Genomic DNA, 16,477 nt, shown 5'->3' with positions numbered 1-16,477 from the left:
CTCAAAAGACCTCTATGGCTGGAACAGAGTGAATGAGGAAAGAGTAGGAGAAGATAAGGGAAGGAACACAGAAGGGAGGGATGCCCAGGTAGTTAGAGCTTTGTAGGCGATTCTTATGAACTGTTAGTTCTTATGAGATAATGATATATGAAACGATTTTGAGGAGAGGAGTACCATGTTCTGGCTTCTGTTTTAAAATGACCACTGCTGTGTTGAGACCAAAGTCTAAGGGAATGAAGATGGAAGGCAGCAGGGAAAAAGTGTTACTGGCTTAGGTGGTAGCTGTGGGGGTGGTGATAAGTGGTTTAAACCTGGACTTATTTCTGAGGTATGTTGAAACGTGGTATATTTCTGGGTGGGATTTGCTGATGGATTGAGTGTGAGAGAAGTTAAAAGTAATTCTAAGAGTTACGGGAAGAACTGGAAGGATGGACTTGCTGTTAACTGATTGGGATCACTTGCACAAATGACTTGACATTGAATTTTTAAATCAAAGAACAAACTTACGGCCTTTAGTGCTTTAGATACAGCTTTTAAGTCACTAGCCTGAGAAGCTAGGTAGTATATATGCTTCATTATCTTGAAGGATTGTAGTTTCAGTTGTAGAGAAGTGGAAACGTGTGTCATAGAGACAAGCTGTCTATCAGGTGACATAAATAGGTGTTGACAGTAATTTTCAGGGTATGAAAGGTTCAGTTTGGCAGGTTCAGGAATTTGATTTTTTAGGTTTACCTAGAGTTAAATGGGCCCAGGCACAGAACTCATAAGTAACCAATCTCATCCATTCATTTTGTCATGGAGCCCCATCAGACCATAGCCAACAGCAGCCAGCCTCCCAGGATGACAAGGATCTCTCCCCTTACCTTGCTGCCAGGGCATCTGGGGAAAGATTTCCAGGGAGGATGACCTGTAGCAGCCAGCCTGGTAGGACTCAGAAGCATCTTCTTCTCTCTCTTTTTAAAAATATTAATTTTTAATTAAAAAAAATTTTTTTGAGATGGAGTCTTGCTCTGTTCCCCTGGCTGGAGTGTAGTGGCACAGTCCAAGCTCACTGCAACCTGGACCTTTTAGGCTCAAACTCTCCCTGCACCTCAGCCTCCTGAGTAGCTGGGACTACAGGTGTGTACCATCTTGCCTGGCTATGAGAACCATCTCCTTCTCCTTTTCTTTTTTTTTTGAGACAGAATCTCGCTCTGTCACCCAGGCTGGAGTGCAGTGGCACCATCTCACTCAATGCAACCTCTGCCTCCCAGGTTCAAGCGATTTTCCTGCCTCAGCCTCCTGAGTAGCTGGGAATGCAGCTGTGCACCATGACACCCGGCTAATTTATTTATTTATATTTTTTTGTATTTTTAGTAGAGATCGGGTTTGGTCATGTTGGCCAAGCTGGTCTCAAATTCCTGACCACACACACCCGCCTCTGCTTCCCAAAGTGCTAGGATTACAGGTGTGAGCCACTGCGTCTGGCTGACAAGCATCTTCTTAAAAGCCTAAGGAATCATTGCTATTGTCTGCACCTTGTTCACTTTGGAGCCATAAGGCTAGTTAAGCCCCTCTGGTGCTTATTTTATTTTTACTGTACTTCTCATCCGTTACTCATTGTGCAAGCACCACAGTCACCATTTTCTAATTTCTGCAGGTACCACCTTTTGACTTTTTTCCATCGTTTACTTTCCCCCCATCATTTTCCCCCTGTAGTTTCTTTTTTAAACTGTGTGTGTGTGTCATTGAATTTCTCTTTCTATAGTGAACCAGCTTTTTAAACACCCTCAGCCTCTTCACAGAAGTCTGTATCTGTATCCTCATTTCTTCCCCTTAAAATCCACAAAACCTTCAAATTAATCTTTCACAGACCCTTGTTGCCCTTGTAAAGCAGATGGAAACACAGTAACAGGTTGCAGTGTAGGTTGGGAGGACTCTAGTCTCAGCTGCTCAGCTGCCCCAGTGCCCCTGACCTTGTCCCTCAGGGACCTCAGTGGGAGTCAGGGTGATGAAGTCATGCTTGAAGGCAAAACCACTTTTCCTGCATTACATTGATAGCCTTGGGTCTCTTGACAAGGGTGCATGATGACTGTCCCACAGCTACTTGCAGCTGTTCTTGCCACCTGCACATCTCTGTTCTTCCATTCTTCCCTTTTACGCGAAAAATTGGCTTCTAAAGCATATTTCTTCCTTCTCGCTCCAAACTGTGAACTTTAGATCAATGACTATCTTTGTATCTTTATTTTTCCTTGTGTCTGGCATGTGATACATGAACAAATTGTAGAATGAAAACATGAATGCTTGTGAACAAAAGTTCTCTGAAAAAGGGATTTGGAGGAAACAGATTTTATTCCAGTGAACAATTTGCAGCCTTTAGTGTAAAACAAAGGTGCGTTCTAGAGAATGAAGAGGCTTGCATTTTGTAACAAAAGTTCCCACCCAGGTTTCCAATCAGGTCCATTTGTGCAAATGAAGGATTGAAACTTGCTTAGTTCAGATTGGCCAACACAGCCGAGTTCTGATTGTTGAATGCAATTGGGTTTTTGAAATGTGATATTCACGGAACCTGGAGATCTTGGGTGCTCATGCCAGCTCCAGCACTAACTATGGAAACTGTGGGAATTTAGGCCTCAATCATTGCATCTTCTTAAATCTTAATCTTCTCATCTGTGAAATAAGGGAATGATATTTTGTCATCTTTATGTATTTTTTATTATACTATGAATGTTAAGATTTTGTACAGGCCGGGCACGGTGGCTCATGCCTGAAATCCCAGCACTTTGGGAGGTTGAGGTGGGTGGATCACTCGAGGTCAGGAATTCGAGACCAGGCTGGCCAACATGGTGAAACCCCATCTCTACTAAAAATACAAAGATTAGCCGTGTGTGGTGGCCCACACCTGTAGTGCCAGCTTCTCAGGAGGCTGAGGCAGGAGAATCAATTGAACCTGGGAGACGGAGGTTGCAGTGAGCTGAGATCGTGCCACTGCACTCCAACCTGGGCATCAGAGCAAGACTCTGTCTCAAAAAAAAAAAAAAAAAAAGAAAAGAAAAAGAAAAAGATTTTGCACAAAATGTTTCTTCCATTTGGTTTTTGGAAGACAAGAGGGAAAATCTTCTTTATGTTTTCTATATTACTCAAGGTAATGCTCTAGACAAGAGTACATATCTTTATTTAGAAATATGTTTCAAGAAAAAATGACCCGTTATATTAAATTTATATTCAGTTTTTATATTAGCATTTCAAGACTATCTGAAGACATGGAAATTAATGCTATTTTAAATATTCTTAAGGTATTATTCTTATCACCATTCATATTTTGCAGGATAAAAGGTTTTAAAAATATGTCTGTGATGGGTACATTTTTAAAGGAAAATTTTTAAAGACTTTTATTAACTTGAACAAAGCTAACTAGACAAAAAGAACAAGCTATAAGAAGGGACTGTTGAGAACAAAAATACTCTGTGAATTTGCATTAAAACTTTGCTACTTTATTTGGTGACTTGTAAAGTATAGCGTTAATATTCCATGACAGCTATGATTTTGGCTTAGATTATAGTTCTGGTCTGCCTTAGAATTTTAAAGCCAAATTTTAAGAAATAATGAAATTTTTTTTTTTCCCCAAAGCCAATGTAATTCCACATCATTGCCCAGGCTGGTCTCAAACGCCTTCCTGGACTCAAACTATACACCTGCCTAGGCCTCTCAAAGAGCTGGGATTAAAGGGGCAAGCTGCTGCTGCACCTCTTCTCTCTTTTTTTTTTTTTTTTTTTTTTTTGAGATGGAGTCTCACTCTGTCACCCAAGATGGAGTGCAGTGGTGCGATCTTGGCTCACTGCAACCTCTGCCTGCCTGGTTCAAGCAATTCCCTGCCTCAGCCTCCCGAGTGACTGGGATTACAGGTGCATGCCACCACGCCTGGCTAATTTTTTTGTATTTTTAGTAGAGACGGGTTCCATCATGTTGGCCAGATGGGTCTCAAACTCCTGACCTTAGGCAACCCACCCGCCTTGGCCTACCAAAGTGCTGGGATTATAGGCGTGAACCATTGCACCTGGCCTTCCCTTTTTAAAAAAACTAATTTCAACTTTTATTTTAGATTCAGTGGGTGCATGTGCAGGTTTGTTATATGGGTGTATTAGTTCATTCTCACACTGCAAATAAAGACATACCTGAAACTGGGTAATTTATAAAGAAAAGAGGTTTCATTGACTCAGTTCTGCATGGCTGGGGAAGCCTCAGGAAACTTATAATCATGGCAGAAAGCACGTCTTTACAGGGGAGCAGGAGACAGAATGAGAGCTGAGCAAATGAGGAAGCCCCTTATAAACCATCAGATCTCATGAGAACTTATTATCATGAGAATAGCATGGGGGAAACGACCCCTATTATTCAATTACCTCCCACCAGATTCCTCCCACGATATGTGGATATTATGGGAACTACAGTTCAAGATGAGATTTGGGTGGGGACACAGCCTAACCATATCAATGGCTATCTTGTGTGAATTACTTAATAATGCACCTCAATTTTTCTTTTAATTTTTTGGTGTTCTTATTCCCTTAAAATAAGCCTTCACCTGTTTCATGTCATGAGAACATTGTCCCTGAGTTGTTATATATTGGCTGTACTGTTTTCAAGTATTCTGCATAACTAATTACATAATGGTTATTACCCTGATTAAGTGCTATGTAAGTGCTAACCACAGTTTTTATTGTCATAGTATCATTGGTTCTTTGTTTTCACACTATTATTTTTGATCCTATGGAAATGTTTGTACACCTCCAAAAAACTGTAACGTTTTATATTCAATTAGATTCTCTCACACTTTGACACTGCTGCATCCACTGTCATCAACTATCACTTTGAAATCTATCCTTATTTATTCTCAGCCAGCCAACTTGCATTTCAGAGATTTGATGGGCATTGCTAGAATCTCAGATTCAGTGTGTCCTATGTGAATTTATTACCTTCTATCCCAATACTCAGTCAGCTCTGACAACCAGTGGAACAACTGTTTCTTTGTTGTGTTTTTTTTTTTTTTTCCTCTCTCTCTGTTTTCTTAAGCTGTGGATTAGCAAACTATGGCCTGCTGCCTGTTTTTGTAAATAAGGTTTTATTAATATTAGATGCCCATTCATGTAACTATTGTCTATGGCTGCTTTTGCACTAAGGTGGCAGAGTTAAGAAGTTGCAACAGAGACCTTATGACTGGCAAAGCTGAAAGTATTTACTTTCGGGCCCTTTATAGAAAAGTTTGCTGACCCCGCCAGGTGTGGTGACTCACGCCCATAATCCTAACACTTTGGGAAGCTGAGGCGGGCGGATCATGAGGTCAGGAGATCGAGACCATCCTGGCTAACACAGTGAAACCCCGTCTCTATTAAAAATACAAAAATTAGCTGGCGTGGTGGCGGGCGCCTGTAATCCCAGCTACTCGGGAGGCTGAGGCAGGTGAATGGCATGAACCCAGGAGGTGGAGCTTGCAGTGAGCCGAGATCGCGCCACTGCACTCCAGCCTGGCCAACAAAGTGAAACTCCGTTTCAAAAATAAATAAATAAATAAGAAAAGTTTGCTGACCCCTACTTTAGACTAAAATTTTGGCATTACCTTTGATTCCTCTGGTATTTTTCAAGTATATTCTAGCAGGAGAACTAATCTCCGTTTCTTTAATCATCATCATCTTTTAAAAAATCTTCCACATGCATTCTGGTTCTTTGATCCTTTTGCCTAGGGTATTAAATTAATTTCCTCACCTCCTGGCTTCTTTTCCCCTTCTATTTAGGGCAAACAGAAGGTGAATGTCAATGTCAAATCTATTGACATTTTACACTGTCACCAGTGTTATGTTCTCAAAGTTCCACTCTGCCACCAAAACTTAAGAGATTTCCATACGGCCCACGAAATAAGAGACTCTCTAGCCTCTTAAGATTCTTTCTACAATATAAGCCTCTCATTCTCCCATATACAGAAATTATTTCTATGAATATAATGAAATGCTTTCCTCCTCCTTGTCTTTGTTCATGCTCTAACAACTGCCCTGAGCTTTCTCTGCCTCCATCTCCATTTTTCCTACTCCTGTCTTGCCAATAAAATCCTCCTAGATTTCTTCATGAAGCTTTTTCCTGTGTTTTCCTTTCTGCATATTCTTTTTCTCTTCGTGGTATGTTAGTTATCCATCTCTCTGTCACCAAGGGCACCTTACTGGGTGCTGTGCTTTTTATGTTCTTTTATGTTTCAAATATTGTAAACCATAAGCTCGTTGAGTGCAAGGCACTTGTCTTCTTCATTACCGTATTCTCTTACACACTCAGTGTAATAATGTCTTAGAGGTGCTTAGTAAGTAATTGAATAGCATTATAGGAAGTAAGCTTTTTAAATTTGGATTTAATTATTAGTCATCTCCATCTCTCTTGGAAGTTTGGCAGCGATTCTAGGTGTTATAATGAAAGTTCTTAAAGCAATTTGATGTGAACTTCTTTGTATACATGGCTAATGAAAATGGAAAGATTTTCTTTGTTTGATAAGGTATTTCCCATTTAATACAAGAAAAGTATTTATGTGCAATGATGTGCTTGGTACTGATAAAAAGTAAAACAAGGTGGCAGAGCCAGGCCATAATTCTCTTGGTTGTGTTATGCAATCTACCAAAGTCAGATTTGTTTTTATTTCGTTAACAAGCTTTTTCAGGATTCCAAGAAGAAAAATTATATATCGAAGTGTTCTAAGAAGCTATTGAAATGAAATGCAGGTGCTGTTAAAATAGTATTTTGTACTCTATTCATTTATTTAATCATTCTCTGTACTTCCCAGAAAATTTTGATGTGGCTGTTTATCACAAAGAGCCCAATTTTTTGTTGGCATCTAGTTTTGAATTTGTACTCTTGAAAAAGTTGACAAAGACAAAAAGGTGTGCCAGGCTTAGAGACCGTTCACTTTATAGTAGTAGAGTTTAATGTCACACCTACCAAAACTGGGCTGCTAATACCCTTACCTTTCTCAGTTGGTTTCAGAAACCTAGAGGTTGCTTGTAGTGGTGGGAGGAGCGACCCAATTTGGTATATAATACGCAGTGCCCAAAGACTCAGCAATAAAGGTGAACAAAGCATCAAAACACACTCCAAAACCCATACACATGCAAAAGAATTAAAGACTTGAAAATTTAATTTTAAGGTGGGCAAAAGATTTGAGTAATTTCTAGGAAAGGATATAAGTTCTGCTTTGTTCACTACTGTCTTCTAGCACAAAATAAATGTTGGCTATATATACACATACCCGAATGAATAATGTCACATCAAACATATTGCTAGAACTCTCTTGAGTAAAGAAAGGCTTTTAAAAAGCCATATATAGGCCGGGCGCAGTGGCTCAAGCCTGTAATCCCAGCACTTTGGGAGGCCGAGAGGGGCGGATCACGAGGTCAGGAGATCGAGACTATCCTGGCTAACACGGTGAAACCCCGTCTCTACTAAAAAAAAAAATACAAAAAAACTGGCCGGGCGAGGTGGCGGGCGCCTGTAGTCCCAGCTACTCAGGAGGCTGAGGCAGGAGAATGGCGTAAACCCGGGAGGCGGAGCTTGCAGTGAGCTGAGATCCGGCCACTGCACTCCAGCCTGGGTGACAGAGCGAGACTCCGTCTCAAAAAAAAAAAAAAAAAAAAAAGCCATATATGTATAGTTTTGAACCAGCATTTCTACTTCTTAGTTTTTTTTTTTTTGAGACACGGCCTTGCTCTGTTGCCCAGGCTACAGTACGGTGGTGCCATCATCATCAGTGGTGCTCACCACATCCTTGAACTCCTGGGGCTTCAGTGCTCCTCCTGGCTCAGCCTCCAGAGTAGCTGGGACTACAGACATGCCCCACCATGCATTGCTAATTTGTTTATTTTTAGTAGAGACATGGTCTCACAATGGTGCCCAGGCTGGTTTCAAACTCCTGGGCTCAAGTGATCCTTCTGCCTTGGCCTCCCAAAGTGCTAGGATTACAGACGTGAACCACTCCACCCAGTTACTTAGAATTTATACTAAGGAAATAATTACACAACTGAGTGTAGATTTCACATCTAGGTTTCTGTAATCCAGAAATACTTTCTCAAACATTCAAATATGTTTGTATGTACAAAGCACCAGTTTACTTTCCCATATATGCTTGCATATGTGAGGGATAGTCTGGTGTCTGGACGTAAGCATATGCAATCAACTGTAGCATGTCTCTAGGGAGCAGGACTGAGGAGACGTGCGAATTACTAGCACATAGGACATTATACCTTTTATTTACTCTTCTCTGGTTCAGTTTCTTTAAGTATATTTTACTTTTATGTTGGTCAAAAGACTAGGAAATAGTCTATTAAGTTTTAGGCATATTTTCATTAACATTTAACATAAGTAACCTACTTGAAGAGTTAGCTTGCCTGTCTGGAAAATGCGGTTTTCAAGAGTGATTCATATCCTTGGGAATAAAAGAAAAAATAATGAATTTTTTTTGTTTTGTAATGAGACGGATGAATGGCATTATCTGGTTGGACTGCTGTTGTGTTCTTTAATGCTATGATAAATAGACATATTGTACAGAAGTTTTATTATGTGGTCTTTAACCAGTGGTAAGAAAATCCTGTTTCATGTGAGATAGGCCTATTTTTATTTGGAGAACTAATATGCACTAACAACAGTTTCCAAGAGTATCCCCATGAGCAAAGGAATTCACACTGTTTTCTCTTCAATGTTTTAGGAAAGCTCAAGAGGAGAACAAGAAGATCGTACTGGCTGGATGCGTTCCTCAAGCCCAGCCTCGCCAGGACTACCTTAAGGGACTAAGTATCATTGGGGTAAGCTTGTACCTGATGCAAAAAGAGAAAATCTTATATTATTAACACCTATAATAGCTCCACATTTTATTTTCTATTTGTAGGTTATTTATAAGCTGTGTTACACTTATGGCTGTCCTAAACATATTTTCCTTATTGTCCCTGAAACTGTCATTTCTGTGTAACTTTTTCACCTTAGCATAAAAACATGTGTTGTTAGTTTCTCTCATTAAGAAAGAGCAGCACAATAAAAAGCCATAGTGTGGAATTTACATCCTTTAATAACCTGGTCTTTGGCTGTCTATTACCATCGCTTTCCACATCATTACAGTTTTTCCACCTCACTCAGCTACTTGCTTTTCGCCCCCGAGTACATCAATGCCTTTTTTCAAATGCCCCACCTCCCTTATACCTACCACCACAAGTCTTGACTCCAACATGACGACCTTCTGTAAAGCCTTCTCTTCCTACTTTATGTAGTCCTCCATAATTCTTTTCTCTAGTTTCTCTTTGCTTATTGTGCAGTTACCTGTCATATAATTCTTTGAATAAAGCCCACCTGTCTATTTAAATTGTTAGCCTCATGAGAATAGTCTTTCAATCTTTTTTTAAAACTCTCACCATGTTTCTCTAGCCTTTCCCATGATACCTGGCACATAGTAGGCACTCAATAAGTGTTTGTTGATTGCCTGAAAAAAATCTTCCCATTCTGTTGTTAGCATACTTTTTTAGGGGGAGGCAGTCAGCTCTGTGAAGTAAGGAGATTACTGTCTTCTCTCTCTCTTGTTCTTTGTAGCCAATTACTCTTTGCCAAATGCCATCAAGTAGCTGATATTCAGTCAATATTGGTTGATCAAATGATGGTGCTTTTTCCTTCCCAACATTCTACTGAAGCTGCAGGTGATAAACTCAGCAATATTGTTTGTTTAAAAAGGCTACATTAATTTTAAAAAAGTGTAAAAACATCATATGCTCAAAGAAGAAGTTTGCATGATTAATTGGCATCTGCTTTGAACTTTATAATAGATTTTTCCTTATTTGATACACTACTGACAGGTTCTTGTATCATGTTCTCAGTGTAATGAACTTGTTTTCTGCTGTGAAGTCCTTACCCCACTAGCAAATTTAATAATCTTCGAACAAACATTCTCACTTTCAACAAACAGAACCTGAATGTTTGGTAACTTTAGTTTGTTTTCACCATTTGTCTGTTTACATTTTGATTTCTCTTGGTTTAAGGAATGAAATGAATATGGGACTCCCGAGTTCTCTTTTCATGTCAGACTAACTTTCTCTATAAACATAATCCTGCTATGGTAGGGAAATAGGAAACTAGTTGGAAGTCTTTTTAGAGATGGAATGTGGTAAAAGCTCAGAGTTGATCTTAGATTTCATCTCAAGGAATAAAGTTAGAGAACAGCAGACTTTCTTTAATGTGGCAAAAGCCTCTTCTCTGCATACATTATGGCAACATTTTTTAAACCTCCATTGTGTGCAGGGAAAAGCGTATGTTAGGATGTGCAGGAGATTCTCCAGATACAGTTTAAGGGAGGACACTCAGGGCTATTAATGTGCGTTTATTTGCCAAAGTCATAGCTTTGTGTCAGTCCAATTTTCAGGGCCAACACAAAGCTGTGACACTGGCAGATAAACATTTTGTTTTTATTTAATCAGCACCTTTGTTGTTCTGTGGTTGACATTCTTTTTCTGTAAACTTCTATTTTAAGTTCAGGGTTACATGCACAGGTTTGTTATATAGGTTAAACACGTGACTGTTGTACAGATTATTTTGTCACCCAGGTACTAAGCCTTGTACTCATTAGTTATTTTTCCTGATGCTCTCCCTCTTCCCACTCACTACCCTCCAACAGCCCCCAGTGTGTGGTGTTACCCCTGATGTGTCCATGTGTTCTCATCGTATAGCTCCCACTTAAAAGTGAGAAAGTATGGTATTTGGTTTTCTGCTCCTGCGTTAGTTTGCTAAGGATAATGGCCTGCAGCTCCATCCATAGTCCTACAAAGACATGCTGTTGGTTTTTTTTTTTTTTTTTTTAATGGCTGCATAGTATTCCATAGTGTATATTGTGTACCACATTTTCTTTATCCGATGTGTCATTGTAGGTTGATTCCATGTCTTTGCTATTGTGAATAGTGCTGCAGTGAACATTTGCATGCATTTGTTTTTATGGTAGAATGATTTATATTACTCTGGGTATATACCCAGTAATGAGATTGCTGGGTCGAATGGTAGTTTTGCTTTTAGCTCTCTGAGGAGTTGCCACATTGCTTTCCATACTGGTTGAACTAATTTACACTCCCACCAAAAGTGTGTAAGTGTTCCCTTTTCTCTATAGTCTTGCCAACATCTGTTATTTTTTGACATTTTGATAATAGCCATTCTTACTGGCATGAGGTAGTATCTCATTGAGGTTTTGATTTTCATTTCTCTAACAATCAGTGACATTGAGCTTTTTTTTCATATGCTTGTTAGCCACATGTATGTCTTCTTTTGAAAAGTGTCTGTTCATATCCTTTGCCCACTTTTTAATAGGGCTGTTTGTTTTTCTCTTGTAAATTTGTTTACGTTCCTTATAGATGCTGGTTATTAGACCTTTGTCAGATGCATGGTTTACAAACATTTTCTGCCATTCTGTAGGTTGTTTGTTTACTCTGTTGAGAGTTTCTTTTGCTGTTTTGTTCTGTCACATAGTCCCATTTTGTTACCACTAGTAGTCTTTAGGTTTATTTTATTTTGTTCATTTACAATTGGAGAAATAACTTAAGAACACATTTTGAAAAGTGAATAGAAATAAAATCTATATTTCTATTGCCATAATGCAATTATAATTTTGCTTATCTCCTTCAGACTTAACCTTTGCATCTTTTACTTAATTGTAATCTCAAAACTATTTTGTATTCTTATTTTTCTAGGTTATTTCATGAGCTTTGTAACCATTTTAAGTCTGTCGTTAGTGTTCTATTGAAGGATATCACATAATTTACCTATTTCTTAATTATTGGATTTAAGAATTTTCTAGTTTGTAGGAAATATACATAATACATTAATGCTCTCACTGGTCTTTTATTTTTAATTTAAAATTAGTGTATTTAAAAAAGTTTCTGAAAGTGGGATCACACTATCATTAACATTTCAGAGGTGTAATTTAATTATATCTTTACCAGCATTAAGTATTATTAAAGTATAAGATTATTATTTGTTAATATCATTTTTGGAGCATATTTTTCTGTGACAGGTATATGACATTTTATTTATCATCACTGACTTTTTACATATGAAAATTATGTCCACATAAATGAAAATTTTGAAAACAAATTACAAATTAGGAAGCAAAAGTATCTAAATTTTATCTTTAGAGAGACCTACTTTTGAATAGAATTGTTCTGTAGAATTGCTATAAAACTAGAAACCTGCTGAAATATAGTGAGTTACAGTGAAATAAAGAAATGAATTATATTTTATACAAAGAGAAAGCAATTCTGAAGTGCAAAAAGAATAGATGTTTAAATTCAGTGACTTGGGAAATGATTTTTAGCAGGAAGGTTAGAACTGTATTGTGTGATTGAGTAAAGAATGTTATTCCTTCACAAAATTTCTATGATGGGAGGATGTTAATAGAATTGGAAGGAAGAACAACTGTAACTGCATTCTTTGCTTTTACCTTCTGCTAGCCTTTATCTGTGTCACCTTACAGTACAGGAAGAATGTGTCAATTCTATTGACCCAGGTGAGTAAAATCAAAAGCTTCCATGAGGTGGGGATCATTGGGTGAGCAAGCTACTTATTGCATATCTGAGTTAAAGGATTTATATTGTACTTACCCATGTTTGAAAGTGCTCATAGAATAGGCATTTAAGAAGATATTAATAAAGAGAGAAATTACTACCATCATAACATTCTGATTTCCATCAATATCAGCCTGTAGGAATGGGGCATTTATTTTAGTAAGCAGAGTAAGGCTGTGTGGTGAGAATACATGGTAAGAAGTTATTTGACCTCTGGGCCTTTTATTATCACCTGTCCCACTCTCCCCTGAAATCACCTAGTTGTGATTAATGTTATTCGTGTGATGGTGCATGGAAAGAAAATAACAAAACATCGAAACCAGAAATAAAGCTTGTCATCCTCTGGGTCCAGATGCACCGGCTTTGGTGGTCGTAACCTCTGTACTTCTCCCATCTTGGGGCAAAAATCTGTGCACAAACCTGTCTAATTTCTTCACAATGGAAGAGAAGAAAGAACAGATTTTAAAACATAAATGTCTTGAATAAAAAGTTTTAGCCAAAACCTTTTTCTTAGCATGAAGTGAAGTTTAAATTTTATATCTAGATGATGTGTATTTTATCAGTGACCAGTACAGAATCAAGATCTTTTTGTCTTTTTTCAGGCTCTTGAAACATTTCACTTTACAGTTAAATATTTCCTTTCTCTTTTAACAAATAGTTATGGTTAATCATCTACCTTAGAGTTTTCATGCAAGGCCATTTTTATTACTGCTATTTGTTTATGTCATTTATGTTAGCTGTTGATAGTTTCATATCTTGTGAATATACCTGTTTGAATGCTTCTGTTTTTCTTTTAGGCTACTTTGTTGGCAGAAAGTTTCTTTTAGATTAACCAGAAAATAGGATGTTCTCTTAACATTTGCAGTAAAAAAAAGAGTAGTAGACTTTAGGCATCAGAAAGCCTGGCTTCAAATCCTAGACCTGCCATAACATTATTTCTTTGGTTCATCAGGTGCTTACTGAGTGTCTACTATGTGCTTGGTGTACTGTTCTAAGCACAGTACTATGTAGGAGCTGGGAATGCAGCGGTCCCAGATCCCTGTCCTCACTGAGCTTACATTCTGGTTCTTAGAGAGAGACATCTGGTTTGAGTCCAGAACTTCTCCAGCTTTCTAGAGAATCTAGTCAGATGGGTCCCTAGACCATAGTGAGATCAATTAGTTGGGAATTTCTCTTTAAGGCTCAGATGGAAATACGCTTTGTGTCTGCTGGTTGTGAGTTGTGTTAGGGAGAGATGAGTGAAACAATATTTATTTGCTGAATTCTTCTTCCTAAGGTAGTGTTATTTATCTGTTATTACAGTATCCATTATTAACAGGAACAGCATTTATTTGGAAGTTAGGCTCTCACTCTTTTACTAGAAGGTGTGTTTGTGAAATTGTGTGCTTTGTGTAGTTTTTCTGTGTTAATAACAAGGACCACATTTGAAGTTGGTCTTGGTGTTAATTCATTGGACTGATCATTATAACTAATTATAGCTCTAGAAATTCTAAGTAAACTACAAATTAATAGATAGGTGGTAAAATGTTAAAACATGCAGTTCACAATGGAATATACAATTTGATATTGAAAATTTGTAAATGGCAAGGCTTCCTCATGTGCCAGCTGTGAGCCTTGCAGGCAGGTGAACATTTTATTTGGAGAGCTGAACAGAAATGTGGTTTAACACAGGTGTCCACTTATCTCAGGGACTATTACTAGGTTGATTTGCAGTGGTTAAACATCTTTTCAGGCAGGCTGCTGTAATCTTGAAAAGTGAAACAGGATTGACTTTTGACTATTTCAAATGTGAGCACTTTAATTTTGAAAATTATGTGTATAGTTAAAGCTGCATTTGAACGGCTACATTTGAGAATATTTCTATCGTATACCATGTTGCAAAAGGTAAACGAATTCACAAAGTGGAGCAGTGTCACAGTAATGGTGGGATCAGTATTGAGGGCAAGGCTTGAGGAACTCTCTCCTTCTCCTGTTTGCCCCTACTTTGAACATTTCTTCTTGCCATGTTCTATTTTTTGACCTTCCGTTGTCTAAAAGGCAGTATTGTGAGAGAATGACATGTAAATTTAAACACCCATTTATGTTTTTCCCTTCCTTGACTTGTTGGTTTCACTTTTTTTGGCATCATCTATCTCAGCTGTATTCATACATGTTTCACCTATTGAATGATTAAAGTGTAGTATATCATAGATTTGGGAACTAGATTGCATGGATTCATATCCCTACTGCACTATTTCTTAGCAGTGTGACCTTGTACAAGTTACTTAACCTCTGTGTACCTTAGTTTCTTCCATCGTTAAATGGTGATAATAATAGAACCTGACTCTGAGTTTTTTAAGGGTTAAATCAATTAATATGGCTGGGTGCGGTGGCTCACGCCTCTAATCCCAGCACTTTGGGAGGCCGAGGCGGGTGGATCACTTTAGGTCAAGAGTTTGAGACCAGCCTGGACAACATGGTGAAACCCTGTCCCTACTTTAAAAAAAAAAAAAAAAAAATCAATTAATACATGTAACTGTGCTTAGCATGGAACTTGGCACATAGTGCTCTGTATTTGCTATTTTTAAAAAAATTAACTAATTTACTTAGTAGTAGAGTCAACATCGAGCACAACTGTGTGCCTGGAACTAAACCATTTGCTGGAGATACTGAGCTGAATACAACATATATTCTCCCTAAAGACCATGAAATCTGATGAGAGGTGCAAGTCTTTGTGATTAATCTGCATAGGGAGAAGGGCTGTGGGCAGACACAGGATGCAGCCATGCTTTACATAGGCCTCTGATATTACGTAGTGGTTTAATGAGTGGAGAAGGGAAAAAGGTCTTTCGATCAGAAACAACAATATAAGAGTTAGGCACCTGTGTGTAAGATGCCTGGAGGGGAAAAGGAAAAGGAGTGAGTGGAATGGGGAGTGTTAAGAAGCGTAGTGTGGAGTTGTGCAGATGAGTGATGAGTACAATAGTGAGGGTGAGAGAAGGAAGGAGGTTGTGCTCAGTGAACCACAGGACAGGGTGAAACACTGTGTTGGGGCAGCGGGGAAAGACAGCATGAACAGGTGAAGGCGAGAAGCAGTATAATGTACTGGTTGTCTCTTCATGCCCTTTGTTCATTATCTGTCCTTTATTTTCTTGTATATTCATGATATCAGTCTTTTCTTATTTTAGGTCACATTTATTGAGGTATAGTTAACAGTTAAATTCACTTTTAATGAATTTGGACAGTCACCACATAATTTCTATTGTGCTTAAAAGTTATCTTGTGCCCTCTCGTATTCAAACATGCCTACTCTTCCCATGCCCCCAGTCCTTGGCAACCATTGATGCGATCTCTGTTCCTATAGTTTTGTCTTTTTGAGAATGTCATATAAATGAATATATTACTTGTGTCTTTTTTCTTTTCCTTAGCACAGCGCCTTCAGTATTCATCTATGTTGTTTCATTTATTAGTAATTGTTACTTTTTAGTGCCTAGAATTATTTCACTGTGTTGTGGACTACAGTTTGTCTCTTCACCAATTGATGGATATGTGTGTTCTTTTCAGCTAAAGGCTATTATGAATAAAGCTTCCATAAACATTCATCCACGGGTCTTTGTGTAGATACATATTTTTATTTTTCTGGGATAAATAAATACCTGGGATTGCCAGGTCATATGGTAAGCATCTCTTTTGCCTTTTAGGAAGCTGCCAGTGTTTTCCAAAGTGGCTATTTCATTTTGCATTTCTATCACCAGTCCCAGCTGCTTCACGTCTTCATCGGTACTTAGTATTGTCAATTTTTTAAAAATTTTGACAATTCTACTAGGTGTGTTAGTGATTTCTCATTGTAGTTTTAATTTGCTTTTCTCTGTTGATTAATGATGTTGAGCATATTTTCATGTGCTTCT

The 16,477-nt window shown here is 38.2% G+C and overlaps 1 protein-coding gene across 5 annotated transcripts in view; it reads left to right on the top strand.

Moving 5' to 3' along the window:
* The window catches only part of LOC105482632 (CDKAL1 threonylcarbamoyladenosine tRNA methylthiotransferase), a 714,041-nt gene that overhangs the window by 210,989 nt on the left and 486,575 nt on the right, over positions 1 to 16,477 (top strand). For all 5 annotated transcript variants that reach the window (XR_011624002.1, XM_071097572.1, XM_071097573.1 and 2 more), the window contains exon 6: positions 8,711 to 8,807. Coding sequence is in view for 4 of the 5 variants with exons in the window: in XM_071097572.1 (XP_070953673.1) it covers positions 8,711 to 8,807 (97 nt within the window). In the remaining variant the exon portion in view is untranslated. The remainder of the gene's footprint in view (positions 1 to 8,710; positions 8,808 to 16,477) is intronic.

This window comes from Macaca nemestrina, chromosome 5 (genome assembly GCF_043159975.1).
Source record: "Macaca nemestrina isolate mMacNem1 chromosome 5, mMacNem.hap1, whole genome shotgun sequence".
Classification (NCBI taxonomy): domain Eukaryota; kingdom Metazoa; phylum Chordata; class Mammalia; order Primates; family Cercopithecidae; genus Macaca; species Macaca nemestrina.
Note: the sequence above shows the minus strand (reverse complement) of the source record. Positions and strands in the feature narration are given on the sequence as shown.